This window comes from Lagenorhynchus albirostris, chromosome 1, assembly GCF_949774975.1.
Source record: "Lagenorhynchus albirostris chromosome 1, mLagAlb1.1, whole genome shotgun sequence".
Lineage (NCBI taxonomy): Eukaryota > Metazoa > Chordata > Mammalia > Artiodactyla > Delphinidae > Lagenorhynchus > Lagenorhynchus albirostris.
This window is the reverse complement of record NC_083095.1, coordinates 27,502,725-27,526,220: the sequence shown is the minus strand read 5'-3', so window position 1 is coordinate 27,526,220 and position 23,496 is coordinate 27,502,725. Positions and strand designations below refer to the sequence as shown.

The window sequence follows — 23,496 nt, the reverse complement described above, 5'->3', positions numbered from 1 at the left end:
GGTAAAAAGGGAACCCTCCTGCACTGTTAGTGGGAATGTAAATTGATACAACCACTATGGCGAACAGTATGGAGGTTTTTTAAAAAACTAAAAATAGAACTACCATATGACCCAGCAATCCCACTACTGGGCATATACTAAGAAAAACATAATTCAAAAAAAGACATGTACCACAATGTTCCTTGCAGCACTATTTACAATAGCCAGGACATGGAAGCAATCTAAATGTGCATCAACAGATGAATGGATAAAGAAGATGTGGCACACATATACAATGGAATATTACTCAGCCATAAAAGGAAACGAAATTGAGTTATTTGTAGTGAGGTGGATGGACCTAGAGTCTGTCATACAGAGTGAAGTAAGTCAGAAAGAGAAAAACAAATACCGTATGCTAACGCATATAGATGGAATCTAAAAAAAAAATGGTACTAATAAACCTAGTGGCAGGGCAGGAATAAAGACGTAGACATAGAGAATGGACTTGAGGACACGGGGTGGAGGGGGAAGCTGGGGCGAAATGAGAGTAGCATCAACATACATACACCACCGAATGTAAAATAGCTAGTGGGAAGCAGTTGCATAGCACAGGAGATCAGCTCAGAGCTTTGTGATGACCTAGAGGGGTGGGATAGGGAGGGTGGGAGGGAGGCTCAAGAGGGTGGGGACGTGGGCATGTATGCATGCATGTGGCTGATTCACTTTGTTGTGTGACAGAGGCTAGCGCAGTATTGTGGAGCAGCTATACTCCAATAAAGATATATTAAAAAAATAATAAAAAAGTAAAATGCCATACGATAGTGACGTCCACATCATTCTATATGTAAACTCACAATAATACCATCTGTTTTAGAGAAAAACAAGCTATGTCTAATATGCAATCTGAGGTTGAGAATATAGCAGCAGTACTCAAAAACTGAAAATCATTTTACCTATTCTTCTACCTCAAGATAATACAACATTTTTCGTAGTGTTTTATACCGTACAACAGTGCTTTAACTTACATGATCTTATTTAGATATAATTAGGATTCTTGGATTTTTCAGTTTACTCTTAAGTTCATCAAACAAAGAAGCTCTTGCTTTATTTCTTTTACTTAAACTAGCCTGGAGACAGAAACAAGCAAATCAAAGTCTCCACTAGGAATTGTCTTCCATTCACAACTGCATCACTTGCTCCTGTTTATTCCCTACAAATAACTCAGTCTAGTTTTGTTCAGTTGAACACACACATGAACTAGGAAAAAAAGAGGAAAGACCTGGAGAGCTGCAATCATTGTAGTACTACTTCCTGTCGTAGAACCAGCCAGTCGCTTCCAATCTTCCATTTTAGGATATTTCCCTTCCAAGTTCTGACCAAAGATAGAATAACTTCTCCTGTTCCAACATTCCTAGAAAATTCTCTTAAATCACTTAAAACAACTTTCCTTTGTTTATTCAGTTTACATTCTTCAAAAGCCATTTACATTTCCTGTACCCCACCTCTTCTTCATGCCTTCAGGTACTGCTGTAAAAAGACTGATCTTGGTACAAACACTCTTATCTTTCTGTAAAGATCAATCCTCCAGTCTTAAATAGTTCTTGTGGTTTTTCAAAGGTGCTCTTCATTTGAAGAACCATTTTGTGCTGCCCTCAGAGTCTCTCACAATAATTGAGATTAAAAGGGCTTGGTCTCCCTTCCCCTAATTCTATGCACACTTCCACCTCCCTACCACCCAAATAAATGCCTATTTTTATTCTCTACAATACTTCCTGTCAGCAAAACTGCTAGTCTCTTGCAGTTTTTTCTTCCATCTTGCTCTCTCTTTGAAATTATTTTAACTAAAAGCTACTTTTGATTATTGTGTTTCTCAAAGACAGCACAACTGTTCAAGTCTAAAACAGCACTGAATCTATGCCCTAGCTATATACATAGCTGTCAGTCGGGGAATAAAAGCCATAGGAATTTTTTTAAAAATCACTTTTCTTAACCTTGAACATTAACATAAATGAATTCCAGCTTTTAAAAATTATAAATATATATCTGGTTTCAGACGACTCAAGAGCATTAATGGCATATGCTTGGGTTTTATCACACCAACATTTCTATGGGACAGTTGGTCCAGTCATTTGGCTGACAGCACAGCCAGAATTATTATTCAAGGCTGTTAACATAACTTTTTATATCAAGCTGGTTATCACATGACTGCTGAGAAAACCACAGCCTCCCGGGCAAAGCACAGCCTGTTGGCCTGACTAGGTCACAGAAACCTCACAGAACAGCAAGCTACTGCCTCTACTGGCTGTTACAGCAGGACATACCTCTTCGTAATTTTTCGCCTCCACTCCATGCTTCATGTCTAGGATCACGAGTTGGTCAGGTATCCGCCCTGTTCCTGAGAAAGAAATCAAAGGATTCATTGTGCGGAATGTTTAAAATTCCGGGAAATCACCCACCCACCCTCCCTCTCCCTAAGCCCTACCCTCTCAATAGAGGGAAACAGCGGCAACTCCTCCCCCTACTCAGCTGCAGAAAATTCCTGGCTCTGGCTAAAAATCACAAGCATTCCAGACAAAGCCTCTATCTGTGTGGGGTGCCAGAAAGTGACAAGAACATGCTGCTGGCAAACATCTCTGAGGGAGCAGGACACAAGATACTGCAGCTGGTACTACAGAGGAACAGAACAGGGCAAGAGAAAACACACAGGCTCACTGGATTAGGAAATGAAAGTCACAACAGCACACAATTGAGTGGCATATAGACCAATAGGTAGAGGGCACCAACTTAGGCTGAAAAGGAACATTTCCACATCTGAAAAGGCTGACCTGTGAAATTCTGAGAGAAAGATTACTCGGTATATGCTAAGCTTGAATTTACTTAATACAAATATGAGTACTGAAAAGTACACAGGATTTGTCTACTATTCCACTTATTTCAAACATTTTGGTCAATGTAAGGCCATTTCAATAGGTAAATAAAGTGTTATGGGACTATTCCCACAAAGCCTTTAGAAGAGCCCAAGAAGAAACTTAACAGTAAGAGTAAAATTCTCAGGGATACTTCTTACAAACAGAAAAGTCTATTTGGGATAGTAGGACCAACAGAGCAATGTTCATATTAGAAAAGATAATCTGATTCAGCTTGATCAAAAGGAATTCTACTCAGGCTTCCCTGGTGGCGCAGTGGTTGAGAGTCCACTGCCCCGGTATGGGAAGATCCCACATGCCGAGGAGCGGCTGGGCCTGTGAGCCATGGCCGCTGAGCCTGCGCGTCCGGAGCCCGTGCTCCGCAATGGGAGAGGCCACAACAGTGAGAGGCCCGTGTACCGCAAAAAAAAAAAAAAAAAAAAAAGGAATTAATTCTATTCTTACCTCATCAAGTAGGAGAAAGGGAAAGATTCAAAAGAGGCCCAGAAAACTGCTCAGTCTCAATCTCCTGGAATTCACCTGATTACTTTTGTATAATTAAAAACTGCCTGCATGAAATTAGGAGTTTTGGGAAATATTGCCAGTTAAGCATCGTGGTTCCTGAGGCCATAAGCCATAGAGAATGGTACTGTACCCTGAGAAACACTGGAGATTTTCTGAAATGTCAATTCAAAAACTACTCATTGAGAACTCACAAGGCGCTAGAACAGAGATTGCAATCTCTGCCTTCAAATAATTCTATGGGCATCTAAGACATAAATATGCATACCAGCTACAGTAAAAATGCAAAGCATATAAAACTTTAAGGAAAAAACAAAAATGGTTCAGACAATCCCAGCTATGGAGCAAAGGTTAGAAGAGGGAAGAGATTAGTTGTGGACAGACTTCACTTGAGAGGTAGCACCTGACGGCAGACAAAGTAATCTGGACAGAAGGGAACACATGAACAAAGACAGCTATTGAAAGGATTGTGGCATGTTTAAAAGACAGTAAAGAAGTTCTTTTGGATAGACTAGAAAGATCAATTTGAAAGCTTATAAGACTGAATAGGTAGGATCAAGAAACTAAGCCAAGGACTTCCCTGGTGGCGCAGTGGTTAAGAATCCGCCTGCCAATGCAGGGGACACCGGTTTGAGCCCTGGTCCAGGAAGATCCCACATGCCGCAGAGCAACTAAGCCCGTGCGCCCCGACTACTGAAGCCCACGTACCTAGAGCCCGTGCTCTGCAGCAAAGAGAAGCCCCCGCAATGAGAAGTCTGCACATGCAATAAAGGGTAGCCACCGCCTACTGCAACTAGAGAAAGTCCGCATGCAGCAATGGAAACCCAATGCAGCCAAAAATAAATAAATACATTTATTTAAAAAAGAAAAAAAAGAAAAAGAAAGAAACTAAGCCAAGTCACAGATACCTTCTGAGCATTAAACCAATTAGGTTTCCAAAAAAGAAAGCAAAACAAAAAGTGACACCCAGAAAGGTATCTTCTCCCAAATATAATGTGCAATCCTGATCACAGCACTGCCCGTAAGAGATTCAATGCAAATATTTGCTTCTCCTTCCTCACTTAAAAAGTTGTGAAATCCAAGCAGCTCACAGCTCCGCCTGGTCGGAATGATCAAGATATTCTCTTCCTAACAGACTCTTCTCGCTATCTCTGTTTGCCACAGCACAGCTTTAGCATTATTCAAACACGAATGAAACCACAAAACCACAGACCATCTGAGTCCAGACCATACAATTTCTTGCACAGAACAGCCAGCCCATCCCCTTAATTGACATCATGGCCATAAAGGGTCTCCTTCGTAAAAACACCCTTTGAAATTTCTCTCTGCCTGACAAATAGACAGTCTTTTAAAGGTGCTCCAAAGACTATAAGGTATCAGGTCTCCACATCAGAATAAACAGCTGAATAAACACAAATGAAACTAGAAATTGAGCGCTGGCTATAACGTGTGTGTGTACACATACATTTATACGTATATACACACACATTTTTGAACTAGTTCCTAGGCATTTACATGCACGGCATCAGCATATAAGAAATTCAGAACAAAGGATAATCTCTGCCTTCAAAGAGTTCAAAATTGGGAATGTAAGATATATACACGAGACACTTAAACAACACAAGGCTGTGTGTGTGAGATATATATATATTCAAATACTTAAATAAACAATCCAATCAGTAAGTGATGCACTATTCAGAGGAAGCCACACTGACCTCCTTGCTGTTTCTGAGACATGCTCAACATCTTAAGGTGTTTGCTTTCTCTCCAAAGCCCTCATTACCATCTGACTTCTTTTTTTTTTTAATAAATAAATAAATAAATTTATGGCTGCATTGGGTCTTCGTTGCTGCACGCGGGCTTTTCTCTAGTTGCGGCAAGTGGGGGCTACTCTTTGTTGTGGTGCGCAAGGCTTCTCTTATTGCGGAGCATGGGCTCTAGGCGCACAGGCTTCAGCAGTTGTGGCTCGCGGGCTCTAGAGCACAGGCTCAGTAGTTGTGGCGGCGCGCAGGCTTAGTTGCTCCGCAGCATGTGGGAGCTTCCTGGACCAGGGCTCGAACCTGTGTCTCCCGCATTGGCAGATGGATTCTCAACCACTGCGCCACCAGGGAAGCCCCCATTTGACTTATATTTGTCTATTGTCTGCTTGCTCCGATGAAAATGTAAGCTCCACTGAGAACAGAGACTTCTGTTTTATTCACTGCTATATCCCCAACACCTAGAACAGTGATGGATGAATCAATCAATTGACTGAGATATCAAGCAGACTAGAACGGCTGAGGGATGCATTCTAAAAGAACTAAAGGTAGGGACTTCCCTTTGGTCCAGTGGGTAAGACTCCACACTCCCAACGCAGGGGGCCCAGGTTCGATCCCTGGTAGGGGAACTAGGTCCCACATGCATGCCGCACCTAAGAGTCCACATGCTGCAACTAAGAAGTCTGCATGCCACAACTAAGCACACCCCAACAAAGATCCCACGTGGGGCAACTAAGACTTGGCACAGCCGAAACAAACAAATAAATAAATATTAAAAAAGAAAAACAAAAAACCCCCAAAACTAAAGGTAAACCTATGTTCATATGGGAAGAGAGCATTCCAACAAATGAATAAATGTGACATGTTTAGAAGGCAGAGCAAACCAGAATGACTGGGGCCTGATGGGCAGAGGAAGATAAGGTTGGATGGAGCAAGAGTATAAAGACTATTAAAAGCCATAATGCCTAAAATCCCTTCTAGCTTGAAAATTTCATGATTCTGTGTTTCATTCTATAGAACAGGAATATTACTGCCACTACAAAGAAGGGAAAGCTTTTGAAAAAGGACTGACATAATGAAAGATGTGTTTTAGGAGATAAATCTGGTGGCAGTATTTGGATATATTAAAAGCAGGGATATCAGTTAGAAGGCTAATGACAAGATCCATGATTTGAAAGATTAGAGTTCAGATCTGTGTGGTGGCAGATACAGGAGGTATTTTGAAAGAAGTATCAGCATAACTTGATGACAGACTGGAAAAGACAAAAGTATGTAATTTCAAATATGTGAGCCCAAGTAACTGGAAGGATGGTGTTAATACTGATGAGTGAGGGGAACTAATTTGAAAGAGTAGGTCATGAATACAGTCTTAGATGTCTGAGTTTTGAGGTAAGAATAGCACAACCATGTGGAAATGTCTAGAATACTGTTGAGACATCCTGGAACTAGCAGGGGTGGGAGCAGGGAGAAGGGTATCAGTCATGAAATCACTATTACAGTCTTTTAATTTTCTATTCTTAATCTATTATTCCATTTACTTCAGGCAAACTCCCTTAGCTTTTAGGCTAAACTGACCCACTTTAGATCAGGGGTCAATTTCTGGTTAACTGTTAAAAGCAGCTGGTTCTTTTGCTATTCCTGGGAATATGTTGGAGGTGTTGGCAAAGGTGCTTGCTTTTCTTCTAGGATCGTATGTTCTGAACATTCTATAAATGTAAAATTGCCAGGAGTCCTTTTGCTACCATACGGAGAAAGCGTGAGAATAAAGTCAAATGGAGGCAAAAAGAGGAAGCACTAAAAACAATGTAAGGTTCCAATGATACCGTTAAAACCCCAAGATACAGCCCTGCCTGAAGTCAGTACCACACTGTAGACCTCCCTGTTCAGAGAGTCACATGGTCTTTCTCGTCTTCCTCTTTAAGCCAGTTTGAGTTATGTTTTTGTGTCCTGCAGCCCCTAAAGGGTCCCAAGTAATATAACAGGTATAAATGCATACAGCTTTTAGAGTCTGGTGTCCTTGAAGCTGAAGAATAGGGAGTGAAAAAGTCCCCAACCACTGAGCACAGAAGCCATCAGGTAATCAATCAGCCTAAAAGTTACTAAGGACTCTTGGCCTTGAGATGCACAGAAGAAGCCACAGCAAGTTATCAGGACTAGGAAATAGCAAGTGCCCTGGAGATCGAAACTGCTTCTGACGATACATTATTTGTCAGACAGACCCTACTTCTAATCCCAAAGAAAACATGTCACTAGCATATAAATGCACTATTTTCTAGCATCTATACCAAATTCAACTCTATCATTCAAGACAAGTATATCACAGGATTCAAGAAATGCCTTCTCCTGCACATGAAGAACTCTACCAATTCGCCAACTTTCACTTATATGTGTGTGCACTCCAGCAAATGTAGTTTTCATTTCCTCTTCTTGCCCAGACCAAGAGAGAAAGTTCATGCTCTAACTTGCTTAGAAGATGATGCTTAATTCAGGGAAAATACTCTGATTTACTTACCCTTGCTCTCAAAACACACTTCGAACATGTCATAATCTTCAGTGGTAAAGGCAAATTTCCCCTTGGTTGCATCTTCCTTGGAGTACAGAATATGGCCAGCAGAATCTGTAATCTAAAAGTAAAAAGTAAGTAAGAACAGGCAGCAAATAATACTTGGGAAGAGAACTTATAGAAATTGGAGAAATGGAAAGAAACACTGTCTATAAAAGACAGTCTAGGGCTTCCCTGGTGGAGCAGTGGTTAAGAATCCGCCTGCCAATGCAGGGGACACAGGTTCGAGCCCTGGTCTGGGAAGATCCCACATGCCGCAGAGCAACTAAGCTCGTGCGCCACAACTACTGAGCCTGCGCTCTAGAGCCCGCGAGCCACACTACTGAAGCCCACGTGCCACAACTACTGAAGTCCGCGCGCCTAGAGCTCGTGCTCTGCAACAAGAGAAACCACGACAATGAGAAGCCCATGCATCACAAAGAAGAGTAGCCCCCGCTCGCTGCAACTAGAGAAAGCCCGTGCACAGCAAAGAAGACCCAATGCAGCCAAATAAATAACATAAATAAATTTATCAAAAAAAAAACAACACAGTCTGTTATGATCACTATGGTCCAACCATTCCCAAAGAGAGGAATTGGATTAGAAGGTGAAACCCAAATACAGCAAATTTCACACAGTTGATAATAGTTGATATAAAGTGGGTTTATTAGCAAAAGTTCACTTTATAGAATGTAGATCAGTATCATTTCCTAGAAAGGGAAAATGGAAGTGGATAATTACTGAAAGAATATACAAAAAGGAGAAAGATACATATGAACACATTTCCTGTTTAAAACAAATCTTGACACACGGTTGGGGGGAGGGGTGGAGAGTGGAAATGGAGCACCTGACACAAGGAGTGAAGGAAAAGAAGGCATGCCTGGAGGAAAAATCTGGCAGAGCTATTCCTGCAGATTTTATGTGGATTATGTTAATGGCTACAAGGGGTGGGGGAAGGCAGGGGGATAAACAAGAAGTTACTCCTAAAAAAGACATCTTTGGCTTCCACAAATGATAATTCCTGTCTTCCAGGTTGTTGCCTCTAGTTTTCCAAACTTTAACCGCTCCATTCCTACAGAACGGCCTGTAAGCACAGACGAAGCGGCATATATTGGTAAGTGAACGGTCGCATATAAAGCAAGGGCTTGACACAGTAATATGACAGACCGGGTCTCAGGCTTCTTTTCTAGAGCACATGGTTGTCTTGGCAGAAGGCACATTTCATGACCTAAGACAGGAAGCTACTTGAAATGTAGAACACAAAAATAGTGGATTAATTATATTAAACTGGACGTTCTAATGCTGTTTGTAAAACAAGATTCAATTATAGATGAGATTTTAAATATAAAAATTGAATAGTATACATATAAACCTATATATTTAAAGCACTTTAATAACACTAGTTATTTCTGAGCAGTGAGATTTCTTTATAATTTTTTTTTCTACAAAGGCATGTATCACTTATGGTCAGAAATAAAGTTATTTCAGTTTTGTGAAGAAAAACATAACGAAAGAATAGTTACCACTGATAGACAAATTTGAAATGATGGGTTAATAAAAAAAATGATGGGTTAATAAATAAATGATGGGTTAATAAAAAATAAAAAATAGACAAATTTGAAATGATGGCACATCTAAATTCCCTAAGAGTAACAGCAGTAATATTAACCAAGTATCTTCTGCCATGAATGATGTTGATCATTCATTAATTTGTCAAACATTTAAGATGCCTGGATCTGCACTGGTCACTGGAGAAATAGGATGTGGAAGATGGTTCCCATCTTCGAAGGGCTTAAGAGTATAAATAGGAGAAGAATAAGAAATGAGACAACTTCGCTGCAGTGTGGAGAGTGCGTCTGTGCCATGGGATTATGGAGGGTCACAGAGTGTATCGTGGAGGAGGTGACACAGGAGCTGAGTCATGAAGGATGAGTTGCAATCAAGGGAAGAATAGGAGTAAAGACATTCAGGGTAGAAGAGACAGCAAATATGAAGGCTTAGGTCCAGAAAAACAAAACAGAACAAAAACATGGTATCATCGTAACACTAATAGCTAATATTTATTAAGCACTTACTAAATGCTGAGCACTGTGCCAAGGCCTTTATATGCATTTTTTACTTGATCTTCACTATAACCCTACAGGTAAGAAGTATTTTTTCTCCCATGTTCCACAGGAGGAAACTGAGGCACAGAGAGGTTAAGTGGCTGGAGAGATACTAGCCAGATCATGTAGAACTACAACATCATGCTAAGGAGTTTATTGTGCACAAAGTGGAAAAGGCAATGAAGAATTTGAAACCAGAGTGATGCGATTCAACTTGCAGTTTAGAAAGATAAATCTGATAACACTGTGAAGACAGACTCAAGAGGGACAATACTAGAGATAAGAAGATGTGTTAGGACACTAACCCAGTACTCCAGGTTAGAGATGATGAAGGCTTTGTGTATGGAGAGAAGGGGCCACATCTGAGGAATTTTAAAAATGGAGAAAAAAAATAAATTTAAATAAATAAATAAATAAATAAAATAAAAACGGAGAGCCCAGGGACTTCCCTGGTGGTCCAGTGGGTAAGACTCTGCGCCCCTAATGCAGGGGGCCCGGGTTTGATCCCTGGTCGGGGAACTAGATCCCGTATGCATACCGCAACGAAGATCCCGCACGCCTCAACTAAGGCCTGGCGCAAGCTAAATAACTAAATAAATACTTAAACAAACAAAAAAACTGGAGAGCCCACAGGACAAGACCAAAAAGTGAATGCCCACAAAGACCAAGCAAGCAGCATACACTGAGTCTAACGGGCCAGCACAAGTCCACGGGGTGTGGTGAACAATGTGGCAGACAGGAGATAGGCCGGTCTCAAGGGAGAAACCAATTACTACCATGGCATGCCAGCTTTTCAGACAATCTAATTCTCCAAAAGAACCTAAACGTTTTAACTGTTATTTGAAATCCTCACAACCAATCCCAACATTTGAAAAACTATCTCAAGGCCAAACAAAAAATGTCTATAGGGGCTTCCCTGGTGGCGCAGTGGTTGAGAGTCCGCCTGCTAATGCAGGGGACGCGGGTTCGTGCCCCAGTCTGGGAGGATCCCACATGCCGCGGAGCGGCTGGGCCCGTGAGCCATGGCCGCTGAGCCTGCATGTCCGGAGCCTGTGCTCTGCAACGGGAGAGGCCACAGCAGTGAGAGGCCTGCGTACCGCAAAAAAAAAATGTCTATAGAAACAACTTCTGGGCCACCGACATCTGACCTCTGCATAGGACGGGAAGAAAGCTGGCTAAAATCACACAAAAGAACTGTTGGGCAGCACTGAGGTGAGAGCTGAGATCAGGGACCATGGATTTCTAGTGGCCGCACCTAGCAGCCAGGATGCAGGAGCAAAGAAAAGTATTATATGATTTAGGTCTGGGGTCTACAACTGAGTGGTTTGGAAGGATACGGCGATTAAGGAATTATGTTATAAACTTTACCTACATAGTCTTTAATCCTCACAACAATCCCAGAGAGGCCAGTCTTATTATCCCCATTTTACTGAGGCAGAAACTTAGTAACTTGTTCATTATCACAGAGCTAATAAATTGTGTAGGTAGGTTTGAAGATAGGGTCTAAAACCTATGCTCTTTCCGCATTCCATGTTGCAGCCCCACAGCAGGAATGGCTGAAGGAAGTGGAATGCACAGAAGCCAAGAAAGACTAACAGAATCTGATGGATTCTTTGGGTTGGTGCAAGTCAGAGAGTCTGAGAGTCCTCTTGAGTGGGACATGGCACTGTTCAGTCTGCATTCTCCACCTTAGAGGGATTAGCAGGCAGCCACAAGGTAGAGGCCTTGAAGTCAGCAATAAATAAACAATCTGCATGGGAATATTTAGCCCTGAAAATTCCTAAAGGCCTCTTGTTCATGTGATACTTTTCCTGAATTATCAACTAAAAGAAAAAGCCAAACAAAGGACAATTCAACTTAATCAGACTTACAAGACTTGGCATAAATTTGCCCAACCAGGTTATTTCCTAGAAGAATAGCTTATGATCTCTTTGCATTCTCCTAAGATTTTTTTTAATACCTGTGCCCTAGAATACTTTTATTTATTTTTTATTTTAAATTTATTTATTTATTTTTATATTTTTTAATTTTTTGGCTGTGTTGGGTCTTCGTTTCTGTGTGAGGGCTTTCTCTAGTTGTGGCAAGCGGGGGCCACTCTTCATCACGGTGCGCGGGCCTCTCACTATGGTGGCCTCTCTTGTTGCGGAGCACAAGCTCCAGACGCGCAGGCTCAGTGGTTGTGGCTCATGGACCTAGTTGCTCCGCGGCATGTGGGATCTTCCCAGACCAGGGCTCGAACCTGTGTCCCCTGCATTGGCAGGCAGATTCTCAACCACTGAGCCACCAGGGAAGCCCCTCTCCTAAGATTTTAAAAGAGTTCTTCAAAAAAAATTATTTAAGGACAGGAGCCTCTTTAGATGACAAAGGATCCTAGGTACAGGTCAGAAAACTCTTATTAAGCAGTGGCAAAAATCCTTCATTGAGTACTTTGCAAAATGAATTAAGAAGTCTCCCATGTTTTTCTGAAAGACTCGAATACAATCCACACTTCCAACTGGTTCTCGGAAGGAGTAAAAATTGTTTAAATTGTCTTCTTCTACACTGTACTGAGGAACTATAGTCATGGTAGAACCACTTGCATTGCTGGTTCTTTCTATGACATCTGAAAATGTACTAAAGACGCAAATATTTTACAAGAGGCTGAAGGCAAAACACCCATCACTGCCTATACCATTTATCAGCATGAAATTTACCTCCTGGAAATAGTGTGTGATAATGATCACATTTCCATCAGTGTCTCCACATTTCTATACTCCCTATGACCTTCAGATGACACAACTATATAAGGGTATCTATCCAGATATCTGGAAATCCAGACAGGCAACTTGACAATTTAACCTTCATGTTAGGCTCTTATGGACAGTTGGGGATTCTAACAGATCCCAGAATTTTTCTGAAAATCAGAAGGTTTCCCACGTAGTTCATAACTTTGCAGTTATTAAGCAGCCAAGCCACTGACCTTAAAAAAGAAAGAAAAGGGCTTCCCTGGTGGCACAGTGGTTGAGAGTCCGCCTGCCGATGCAGGGGACACGGGTTCTTGCTTCGCAACAGGAGAGGCCACAACAGTGAGAGGCCCGCGTACCGCAAAAAAAAAAAAAAAAACTGGGCAAATCTCAGTGACTAGCCAGAGCCGGCAAAGTCTAATAGGCCAAAATAATGGTTTTAAATTTCTTTAATTAAAATGTTCTGATTACAGATCACTTTAAAAGATCACCTGGTTTCTCAAAAATTAAGAGATTTTATTTTTTCTTCTTAAATTCTACTAGAGAACCACCTTGGTAATATGATAACTGCCACTTTCACCTACTATAACAGCAAACCCTTAAAGGATTCCCCCTTAACAATAAAAACATAAAACTTACTGTAAAGTTCTTAACCAAAGGTAATATCAAGGCATAAAATTTGCCCATATGACATCAAGGAATGGGAAGTAATAAAGATTTCTTTCTAGATAACACCTTCTGAAGAAAAGCAAACCAAAGTTCACAACTTACAAAGTAGGGAAGAAAGTGTTAATTGTATGTATATGCACAGTAGCTGATGTCAAGAATATGTGAATACTCACACCAAAACCATCAAATAAGTGAGAATACAGGTCCACTGGGAAAACAAGACTTATTTAGAATTGGATTTTCTTGGACGATTCTAGGCAGTGGCCAGAGAAAACAGGTTCTTGAGCAGTTCTTCTGCTCCTGAAGCCTGCCCCCCTTCCTTGACCACACATTCAAGGTAATACCCTGCCTACTTCAAAAGGATCTTTAAGTAGCTTAGGCCCAAACACTAGGCAAATAAAGCAATTAGGAATTAAGGAATACAGTTCACCTGGAGGAAGAAACTAATAGGCACTATCAAGAACCTGAACTAAGCAAATGGTATGTGCATAATAAATTTGGCTCTCAGTTTTCTGGAAGCCGAGACTAAGAGAGAAACAAGTTGGGTTACACATCATTTGTTTCCTGATGAAAGCTCACAAATTTATCTTCAGAGATAATTTTCCTGGAACTAAACAAGAACAGTTTATCAGGAAGGTTCTTGTGAAAGGACTGTGACCAATATTAGACTCTCCACTTTCAACCACAGCCTTGCTAAAGACAGAAATACAATTCACATGGATGCTTTTAGTGACCCTCCATAACAATCTGCCTGACCTAATAACGCAGAGGTGGGACCTGAAGGAACTGGATGAACGCTCGCGAACCGCGGGCCTCTGCTCTTTAGCACCACTTCTCTCCCCATCCTAGCTCCTCTTGCTGCTCAGGGAATTCTCAGCCTTACTCTAAAGCTGCAAGAAGGCTGGGACTACTTTTGGCCACTTTCTACTACCACAAGTGTGTTTGAAAAAAAAAAAAAAGTGTCAGGAAAAGATACCTTAAAAATAATACTACCCATCCAGATCTTGGTTTCTAATACCATTCTCCAATAAAAGGGAACCAGGGCTCCTTGGAGAAATGGCTGACCCCAGGACTGGGACAAGAAATACACAAGATGAGCCTGGGGCATCTTGTAGTGCCAGAAAGTAAAGAAGTGCTGGAAAACAAAACAAGACAGAAACAACAGGGGTTTGTCAAAGGGACACAGGAGCCAAATGAAAGAGCTCCCAACAGCCAAAGCTGTAACAATTTGCGCAACAAAATAAAGCAGTATTGGATTGTAATTCAATATATAAATACCCAGGAATCCATAATGATATAAATGATTAAACAAGCAAGCAAACAAACAAACAAGCTGGGAGAGAAGAAGAAAATCTCCCATGCAGAACACTCTCAGATAACATATGAAATTTTAGAAAAAGCACCCTCAAGGAGGTCAAGCATACTCCCCACTCAAGTGTGGGCTGCACATAGTGACTTCCAAAGAGCACAGCATAGAAAGGGGGGGGGGAAGTAACTTTACAGTGGACAAACCTGACAAACACTACCTCTGCCAGATGATCAAGGTCAATATAACAGTGATAATTCATGTTGACAATATGCTCCCTTGGCATGATATGATGAAAATGACCCTTTACCTTTGTGGTCTTCCTCCCCAAAACCCTTAATTCCAGTTTCATCATGAGGAAAACATCAGACGAATCCCAATACAGGGGTATCCTACAAAATACTTGACCAGTACTCCTCAAAACTCAAACGGCTGTCAAAAACAAGGAATATCTGAGAAACTGTCATAATCTAGAGGAGCCCAAAGAAATACGACTAAATGTAATATATCCAGGGACAGGAAAAAAGGACATTAGGTAAAAACTAAGGGAATCTGAATAAAGTATAGACTTTAGTTAATAATAATGTATAAATACTTGTTCATTGTGACAGACAAAATGTATCATACTAACATAAGGTATTAACAATAGGGGAAACTGGCTGTGGGGTATATGGGAACTGTATTATCTTCACTGTTCTTCTGTAAATCTAAAACTGTTCTAAGATAAAAAGCTTATGTAAAAAAATACTATTCAGAAAGATGAAGTCAAACACATACATACACACACACACACACACGCACACACACACATATACACCTCCAGATTCTCAAGAAATTTATAATCAAAGCCAAGCAAGTAAATAAACATTTTCATATACTTTTTATGTTGTAAATACAAATAGTTAATTTGGACAAGTCTATACCTACCCTTATAAAATGACATATGATCTACGGTGGAGGTGGCAAGTCTGTGTATTTCTAATGTCACAGGTCACACATTGCTTTCATTTGCTGAATCAGCTCCATACCCCACCAGTCCAAGAATATGTTAAAAACCAAAAGCCAAATCCACGTCTTTCTGGGTGTGCTACCATAGCAGCAAAGGTCAATCAGCTTGCAGCTTTAGTGAAACTCTGAAGATATAATTTCCTTCACACAGGCTCCTACCTGCACTCTGTCTTCCTCAGGTTTATGACCAATCTGGGGTATAATACTGAGTATACAATGTGTACATATTATTTTAAGGCTAACCATAAACCTTGTAACTCCTGAATGACTAACTCAGGAATTCAGAAACAGCCAAGTCCCTTGGAGAAGCTCTATACATTGAACAAAAATGAACCAAAACAGAAACACCTACCCTTTTCTCCTTTTGAGAGATAGTACAGCATAGTAGTTAGGCTGAAGGCTCTAGAGTCAGGCCTCAGGTTGGTGTTCAAATCACAGTTGGGCCACTTACTAGCTGTAAGGCCTTGGATATGTTCCTTAACCTCTCTGTGCCTCATATGTAAAATAAGAACAAGAGTATGTACTTTACAAGGTTATTGTGAAAATTAAATTTAATAAAGGTAAAATTAAATTTAATAAAGGTAAAGTGCCTAGAACAGTGTTTGGCAGCTGGCAAGCACTCAGTAAGTGTAATTATTAGCATTGTTGTTGTTACTGTTAGCATTTTTGCTATTATGGTAACTGCTTGTCAGTGATAACTCAGAACTCCACAAACAATTAGGTCACTAACCATACTTTCAATCTAAAAGTGCTAATAGATGGCAAACTAGATAAAGTAGTCTGCATCGACTAAACCCAGGGGTGACTAGGGCCTAAATGGTTGTTGCATGGAGACAGGAAAAGACAGACAGGTAAACCTTAAGGAAGCAGCAGTAAGATTTAGAAACTGAAGAGATACAAAATGCCTAACAAAGCAGGTATTCAACGAATCATTTTAGCTGCTAACAGGGGATAGAAAGAAATACCAGATGACTTTAGCAATTCCTGCAAGTGTTTTACCCAATAAGTAATAAACTACATGAAGGACCCAATAACATTAAGTGTGGGGAGAGGAGAAGAGAGGACTGTGGGTGCATATATAATGATCAGGGGGTGTGGGTCTATACGCTTCATTTGGTAATAGTTCACGGTGAATCTTAAACTGTGGGGTCCAATCAGAAAGAACACCAAATCACTGAAGATGCTGTAGTTTTACACTAGAAAAATAGCATCAGAAATACTTGCAAGAGACTACCACAAGTACTACACACTAAGAACATGGACGACTGTCAGCCCAGAAGCTATATTTAATGGGCAGAAAACAAATTTACTCTGATCTTTCAAACAAGAGCAAGTACCAAGTCTACCAACAGCACCCCTGAAATCAAAGGATCACATCTAGATTTTACCCAGAACAAAGTCAAACTTAGAAAGGCCATAAGCAGCATTTAGCAACACTAAATTCTTTCAAATTTCCAACACAATTCAGCAATGGCAGAGCACAGCACAGAAGTAGTTTAAGAAGGCTTATAGAAGTACTGAAAACTAGACATGGAAGATTTCCAGGTACTGGTATGATAAAGGATAGATGCTCTCCTCCTGCTTCTATCAGCATTTACGACATTAACTCAACATAGGCAATACGTCATACTTGACCGGGGGGGTGGGAACTGCGGGGTTGCGGGGGTGGGCGGGGGGAGAAAGCTGGAGAAAGAGAGGGAGGAAGGGAGGGGAATGAGAAGGAAAGACCAGTTGCTGCCCTAACAATACTGCTGCGGGGGTGAAGCCAGATCAAATGTTTTTTTTCATACTGTTCCAAAGTTATTTACGGTAAAACCTCCAGCGTGACCCTTTCAGGCACAAACAAAGCCTTGTTCTTTCTTAACAACTAGTCCCTTGATTTCCCACACGTTGTGTTGAACAATGAGGTTGGGGGCACAGAATAAAGCAGATGACATCAATCTCCCTCAAGTCGGAGGCTTGTTTCAGAGCCCGAATTCTGGTCTGTGGCCAGCTGGCTGATTTCACAGAGGGCTCTACTGTCCAGGATGCCAGGCTGCATATGCATTTGGGGGCCATGGCTCAGGATCAACCACCAGTTAGCAATTCACACAAGAAACAACACAGAAGTCACTGCATCTCACTAGATTACCTTTATAAATCTGTTCCCTTTTCCTAGAAACTAGGCTCAGTCTTCAGAAGTCATCATAAAGATATGTATAGCAATTTCAAATTCTAAGCAGCCCCCTTCTCTAGACCAGTTGAAAAGAGAGAAGGCTGGGGACAATTGTTGAACAAGAGAAATTTAAATGAAGTAACAGAGGCAGGTTCAGTCATTTGCCAGTTTGCCAGTGGCCAGGGGCATGGGCTGTGCCATGGGCTCCAGTTCCCTCCCCTTTTCCCTCTAAGGATCCATAAGGAGACTGTCTATGCATGGCCCTACGGCCAGCAGATAGCTCAGTCTGGCCTCAGAGAGTCCTCCGGAAGGAGCCTGTAACCCCATCTGCACTTGTCCTCATGAGCCGCTCCAACGCCCAGCCCACAGGTGCCCCTGTCCAGAAGGTGGTGGAGAACAGCAGTGGGACCCCACACTTCTCAATGCGTTCCTTCCCAATTGACGACTTTGAGACTGGGAGTCCTCCGGGCAAAGGCAAGTTTGGAAATGTGTACTGGGCTTGGGAGAAGAAAAGCCATTTCATCGTGGTGCTCCAAGTCCTCTTCAAGTCTCAGGTACAGAAGGAGGGTGTGGAGCACCAGCTACGCAGGGAGACTGAAATCCAGGCCCATCTGCAGCATCCCAACATCTTGCGTCTCTACAGCTACTTCTATAACTGGCAAGGATCTCCTTGATTCTGGAGTATGCCCTCCCGGTGGGAGCTCTACAAGAAGATGCAGAAGAGCTGCACTTTTTTTTTTTTTTTCTTTTGCAGTATGCGGGCCTCTCACTGTTGTGGCCTCTCCCGTTGCGGAGCATAGGCTCCGGACGCGCAGGCTCAGCGGCCATGGCTCACGAGCCCAGCCGCTCCGCGGCATGTGGGATCCTCCCGGACCGGGGCACGAACCGGTGTCTCCTGCATTGGCAGGACTCCCAACCACTGCACCACCAGGGAAGCCCCCAGAGCTGCACTTTTGAGCAGTGTACAGCCACGACCATGGAGGAGCTGGCAGATGCTCTGATATACTGCCATGGGAAGAAGGTGATTCACAGAGACATAAAGCCACAGAATCTGCTCTTGGGGCTCCACGGAGAGCCGAAGGTTGCCGACTTCGGCTGGTCTGTGCACGCCCCCTCCCTGAGGAGGAAGACAATGTGTGGCACTCTGGACTACATGCCCCCGGAGATGATTGAGGGGCGCATGCACAATGAAAAGGTGGATCTGTGGTGCATCAGAGTGTTCTGCTATGAGCTGCTGGTGGGAAACCCCCCCTTCGAGAGTGCTTCCCACAACGAGATGCATCGGTGCATCGTCAAGGTGGACCTGAGGTTCCCCCCTTCCATGCCTGCAGGAGCCCAGGAGCTCATCTACAAGCTGCTCAAGCATAAACCCTCAGAACGCCTACCGCTGGCCCAGGTCTCAGCCCACCCTTGGGTCCGGGCCCACTCTCGGAGGGTGCTGTTTCCCTCTGCCCTTCAGTCTGTCCCCTGAATTGTCCCTGTCATTTTCTCAGTTGTGTCTGTATGTCTGCATATGTGTAATTAAGAGGAGGGGATCCTGGCCTGTTCCCACATCTATCTTCTACCTCCTCTTTATTTAATAAACGCTGAAGCTTTTTGTACTAAATAAATAAATAAAGTAACATATTGTTTAACTTTTATGGAGAAGGAAACACAGAGTCAGGTTTTAATTTAAAGCTAGAAATCTGTATATAATACAAAAATAAACTAGATTTTAATATTATTAAATTTTAATGTACCAATTAGCCTTCTGTACTAAACCATCTATTTATTGACCTGTTTCTAACCCACTGGACAACAGTCACATCAAATGTAAATTTGAAAAAGACATATTTTTCCTAACAGAAAAAGATCAGCCCTCAGTACAGACAACACTAATCATGAGCTGAAGTGTAACTGTTCCAAATAAAATCAATTAAAGCTATAGCATAGGGACTTCCCTGGTGGCGTAGTGGTTAAGAATCCACCTGCCAATACAGGGGACATGGGTTCAATCCCTGGTCCGGGAATATCCCACATGCCACAGAACAACAAAGCCTGTGCACCACAACTACTGAACCTGCGCTCTAGAGCCCACGAGCCACAACTACTGAGCCCGTGTGCCACAACTACTGAAGCCCACGCGCCTAGAGGCCGTGCTCCACAACAAGAGAAGCTACCACAATGAGAAGCCCGCTCGCCGCAACTAAAGAAAGCCTGCGTGCAGCAACAAAGACCCAGTGCAGCCAAAAATAAGTAAATAAATAAATTTATATTTAATAAAAAGCTATAGCATACACACACACAAACACTCTTTTCATACAGCTTTTAGTGTGAAAAAATGTTATAAGCCAATGGTTTCCCAACTGCCAAGATCCTTCTTGATAATTTTTATGCTTAAGTTGTGATAAGCGTACGACTCAAGGCTGAACTCTCCAAATGATCTTGTTTGGCTTTCTCATCTGTAAGCTAGCTGGGAAACACGGGGACCATAACTGAGTGTAATATCCAAATAAAAGATAATCTCATTTAGCAAAATGAATTATTAATAGCAACAGCACTCTTGAAGAATGACAATGAAAATAAACCTTAGACCAATAAGATTATTTGGAAGAGGTTAAAAAAAGTATAAGTGATCTAAATTACCAGTAGGCTTTTCTTTCCTTTCCAGTGATGATTATGACATCTCCTCACAATTGCTTTCTCTCTTTCTGTATTTCCAAAACATAAATCACCCTTAGGCAATAACTAACTCATCTCATCCCCTAAAATTAATTCATCCTCCAATTTTCACCATTAACAAGCATTCTAAATAATAAATGGTACTAGAATCTATTAAATTATTATGGTATCATCTAGTCTTTATGAAAATGTGGTTTTCAATTCACAGATTCTGAGTCCCTACAACGGGCTTTTATTATGGACCTGAAGTAATGAGGAAACTTCTACATTCACTATGAATGATGAGTTGGTACTTCCTGCTTCAATTCTGTGCAGCAGTCTTTAAACCTGAAACTATTTAGCCTGGTTTAGCCTCATTTTATGAAATGAGTAGGGAAGGGATAACCTCAATTGGAAATCTTAACACAAAACACATCCCAACATGGGCCTGAAGGAGAAATCTTTGCGGAAAGAGTCCCACCCATCATTTCAATCCATTTCTCTCTCTATTCAGAAAGGCCTTCGCTGGCCACTCAAATACTTTACCCCATTAATCACGCCTTACCACCTACTGCTTGATTTTTCATTATAGTACTTACCACTGCCTGACATTGTGTGTATTTTTTTTAACTTGTATTTTGTCTTTGTTCTCCACTAGAGCTCAAGGACCTTGTCTGCAATTCATTGCTATAATCCCAGCTATGTATGGCATATACTAAGTATTAAATAAATATTTATTGAATGAATGCGAGAATCACAAAAACTCAGAATTCCTCTCATTAAAATATTCTTTATGTGGTCACTGCAATGACATAGGGTGGGGGAGTCAGATAAGCAATTCAATTTTCATTCACTAGACAGGGAAGAAGAGTACCAACATCTATGGCCCACTACAATGGGCCCTGAACAATTAAAGAAACCACCTCCATTAGCCCTTCTAACAATTCTATGAAGTCTATCATCCCCATCTTACACATAAGAGACCCAAAGAGAAAGGTTAAGTAATTCCCCTAAGACCATACACCCTTTAAATGGTGGAGCTGATGGGATCTGAACCCAAATCTGTCTGATTCCAGATGCAGGCTCAATAAGACTAAGATATTTAACTCAGTTGTACAACAATGCCTACGTAGTATATTAAACCGAAGACACAAAGATGAATAAGACAGCAAGGAGTTCACAAAGTAAGCTGTGTCAAACAGGATGTAATGGAAGCACACAAGAGGGGTGTACAGGCAAAAACTGGTCCAGGTTAAGAGAACACTGTGTTCAAAGAACTGCAAGATATTCAGAACAGCTAGAGGCAGGAGGAGACAGGTGAAGAGGAAGGAAGAGGTAAAGATCAGAGATGAGGCTAGGACAGTGTCAATTCATTTGTTCATTCATTCCTTAAGTTGAAGTCCTACTATGTACCAGGCACTGTATTAAACACAGGCATTTCAATGATGATTGAGACACAGCCTCTGCTCAAGGAGCTTAAAGTCTACCTGAGGAGATGGGTAAATACAAAACTACAACACAGTGTGATACATGATAACACTGATGTATTCACTGGACATTAAGGTGCTCCTTGATAGGAAGATGATGAACGAGACAGGTCTATCAAGGCACTACACTCACAAAGATCCTTCTAAGAGAAACTGCCTCAATTAGAGCAATAACTAAATGCCAAGCCCAGTTGGCCAAGTTTTGCACTTCAGAAAGTGTCCAGTTCTCCAAACCTCAACCCAAACCACAGCTGCTTAAACCAGGGGTGGATATATGACCAAAGAGAAGATAAGCAACAGGCTGTTCAGAGACTTAGATATAAAAAAGGAGCTGAACCAATGAGATCCTTGCACTCTGGAGTCACACCTCAGAAGCTGAAATGATGCATAGAGAGAATCCTTGAGGCAGAGTCTGGGCCACGAGTGGTCAAAATTAAAGACAAAGCAGAACTAAGTGGACAGAGGCTATGAAAAAGTGGCAAACTATGCTAAGGAGTGGGATCAAACCACAGATAGGTCTGTGGCCTGCACAATATATTAAACTGTTAAAAATGACACCCCCCAAAAAAAAAAAATGACACCCAACTTAACGGTCTCTAAAATACCATTTCTCACAAAAAGGAACCACAACTTCTTGGAGGAATAGCTGCATCCAGGTCAGGGGTTTGACATACAAAAGATGAGCCTTCGGCACCTAGTTGTTCCACACAACAGGGCAGCTATCAAAGCCTAATAGGATTGTGTCAAAAGGATACAGGAGCCAAAGAGACAAGTGAGCATAGAGAACGAATGCAAATGACTAAAACAATGACTCCAAAAATTGAAATAAACAACAATAAAAAATGATCTCAGTATAATACTTAAAACAACAAAAACAACCTTCTTCAGACTACACTGGAAATGACAAGGGCAACTTCCTTACTCTGAAAACTGTCAATAAGAAGGAATAAACCCTGCACTTACCCCGACTTTCCTTCCTGAATTATAAATTTTAGGGTAACCAAATGGCCTCAAGCGATGAATTCTTTAATAATTCCACAACAAATATGAAAGGAACAACAATTAGAAAATCATCATTTCACAACCTTAATGAAACAAGTAATTTACATAAGTCATCAATGGCTTCCTAAGTGAAAGATTAATTGGAAGTTTTACATTGGAGGCTTCGGGCTGTTACCATCTTGGTAGGCAGGATAATGTCCCCACCCCCAAGCGATGTCCATAACCTAATTTCCAGACCTGTGAATATGTTACCCTACGTGGCAAAAGGGGTTTTGCAGATGTGGATTAAATTAAGGGTCATTATAAGGGAAAGAGGGAAGCAGCAGAGTCAGAGTAGATGAGATGATGGAAGCTGAGGAGGGAGACAGGTTTGGGTGGGAGAAAGGAAGAGAAAGTTTTGGAGATACTATGCTGCTGGCTTTCAAGATGGAGGAAGGGGTCACCAGCCAAAGAATGCAGGTGGTCTCTAGAAGCTGGAAAAGGCAAGTAAATGGATTCTCCCCTAGAACCTTCAGAAGGAACACAGTCCTGCTGACACCTTGATTTTAGGACTTCTGACCTCTAGAACTGTATGATAAATGTGTGTTGTGAGCCACTAAGTTCATGGTAATTTGTTATAGCAGCAGTTGGACACTAATACACCCAACTGAACCCACTGATCTATCTTCGCAGCACTAAGGGGTACAAAAAGTACT

At 41.6% G+C, this 23,496-nt stretch overlaps 2 protein-coding genes across 3 annotated transcripts in view; one reads left to right on the top strand and one right to left on the bottom strand.

Annotated features, from left to right (window-relative positions):
* Positions 1-23,496, bottom strand: part of TMED10 (transmembrane p24 trafficking protein 10) — a 44,715-nt gene that overhangs the window by 18,053 nt on the left and 3,166 nt on the right. For both annotated transcript variants that reach the window (XR_009537634.1, XM_060134679.1), the window contains exons 2-3: positions 7,677-7,788; positions 2,301-2,374 (exon numbers count right to left, since the gene is read on the bottom strand). Coding sequence is in view for 1 of the 2 variants with exons in the window: in XM_060134679.1 (XP_059990662.1) it covers positions 2,301-2,374; positions 7,677-7,788 (186 nt within the window). In the remaining variant the exon portion in view is untranslated. The remainder of the gene's footprint in view (positions 1-2,300; positions 2,375-7,676; positions 7,789-23,496) is intronic.
* On the top strand, positions 17,999-19,143 carry LOC132511556 (aurora kinase B-like). The gene is given in 2 exon segments (XM_060134833.1): positions 17,999-18,405; positions 18,624-19,143. Coding segments are annotated over 2 exon segments (912 nt in total). The 5' UTR covers positions 17,999-18,013.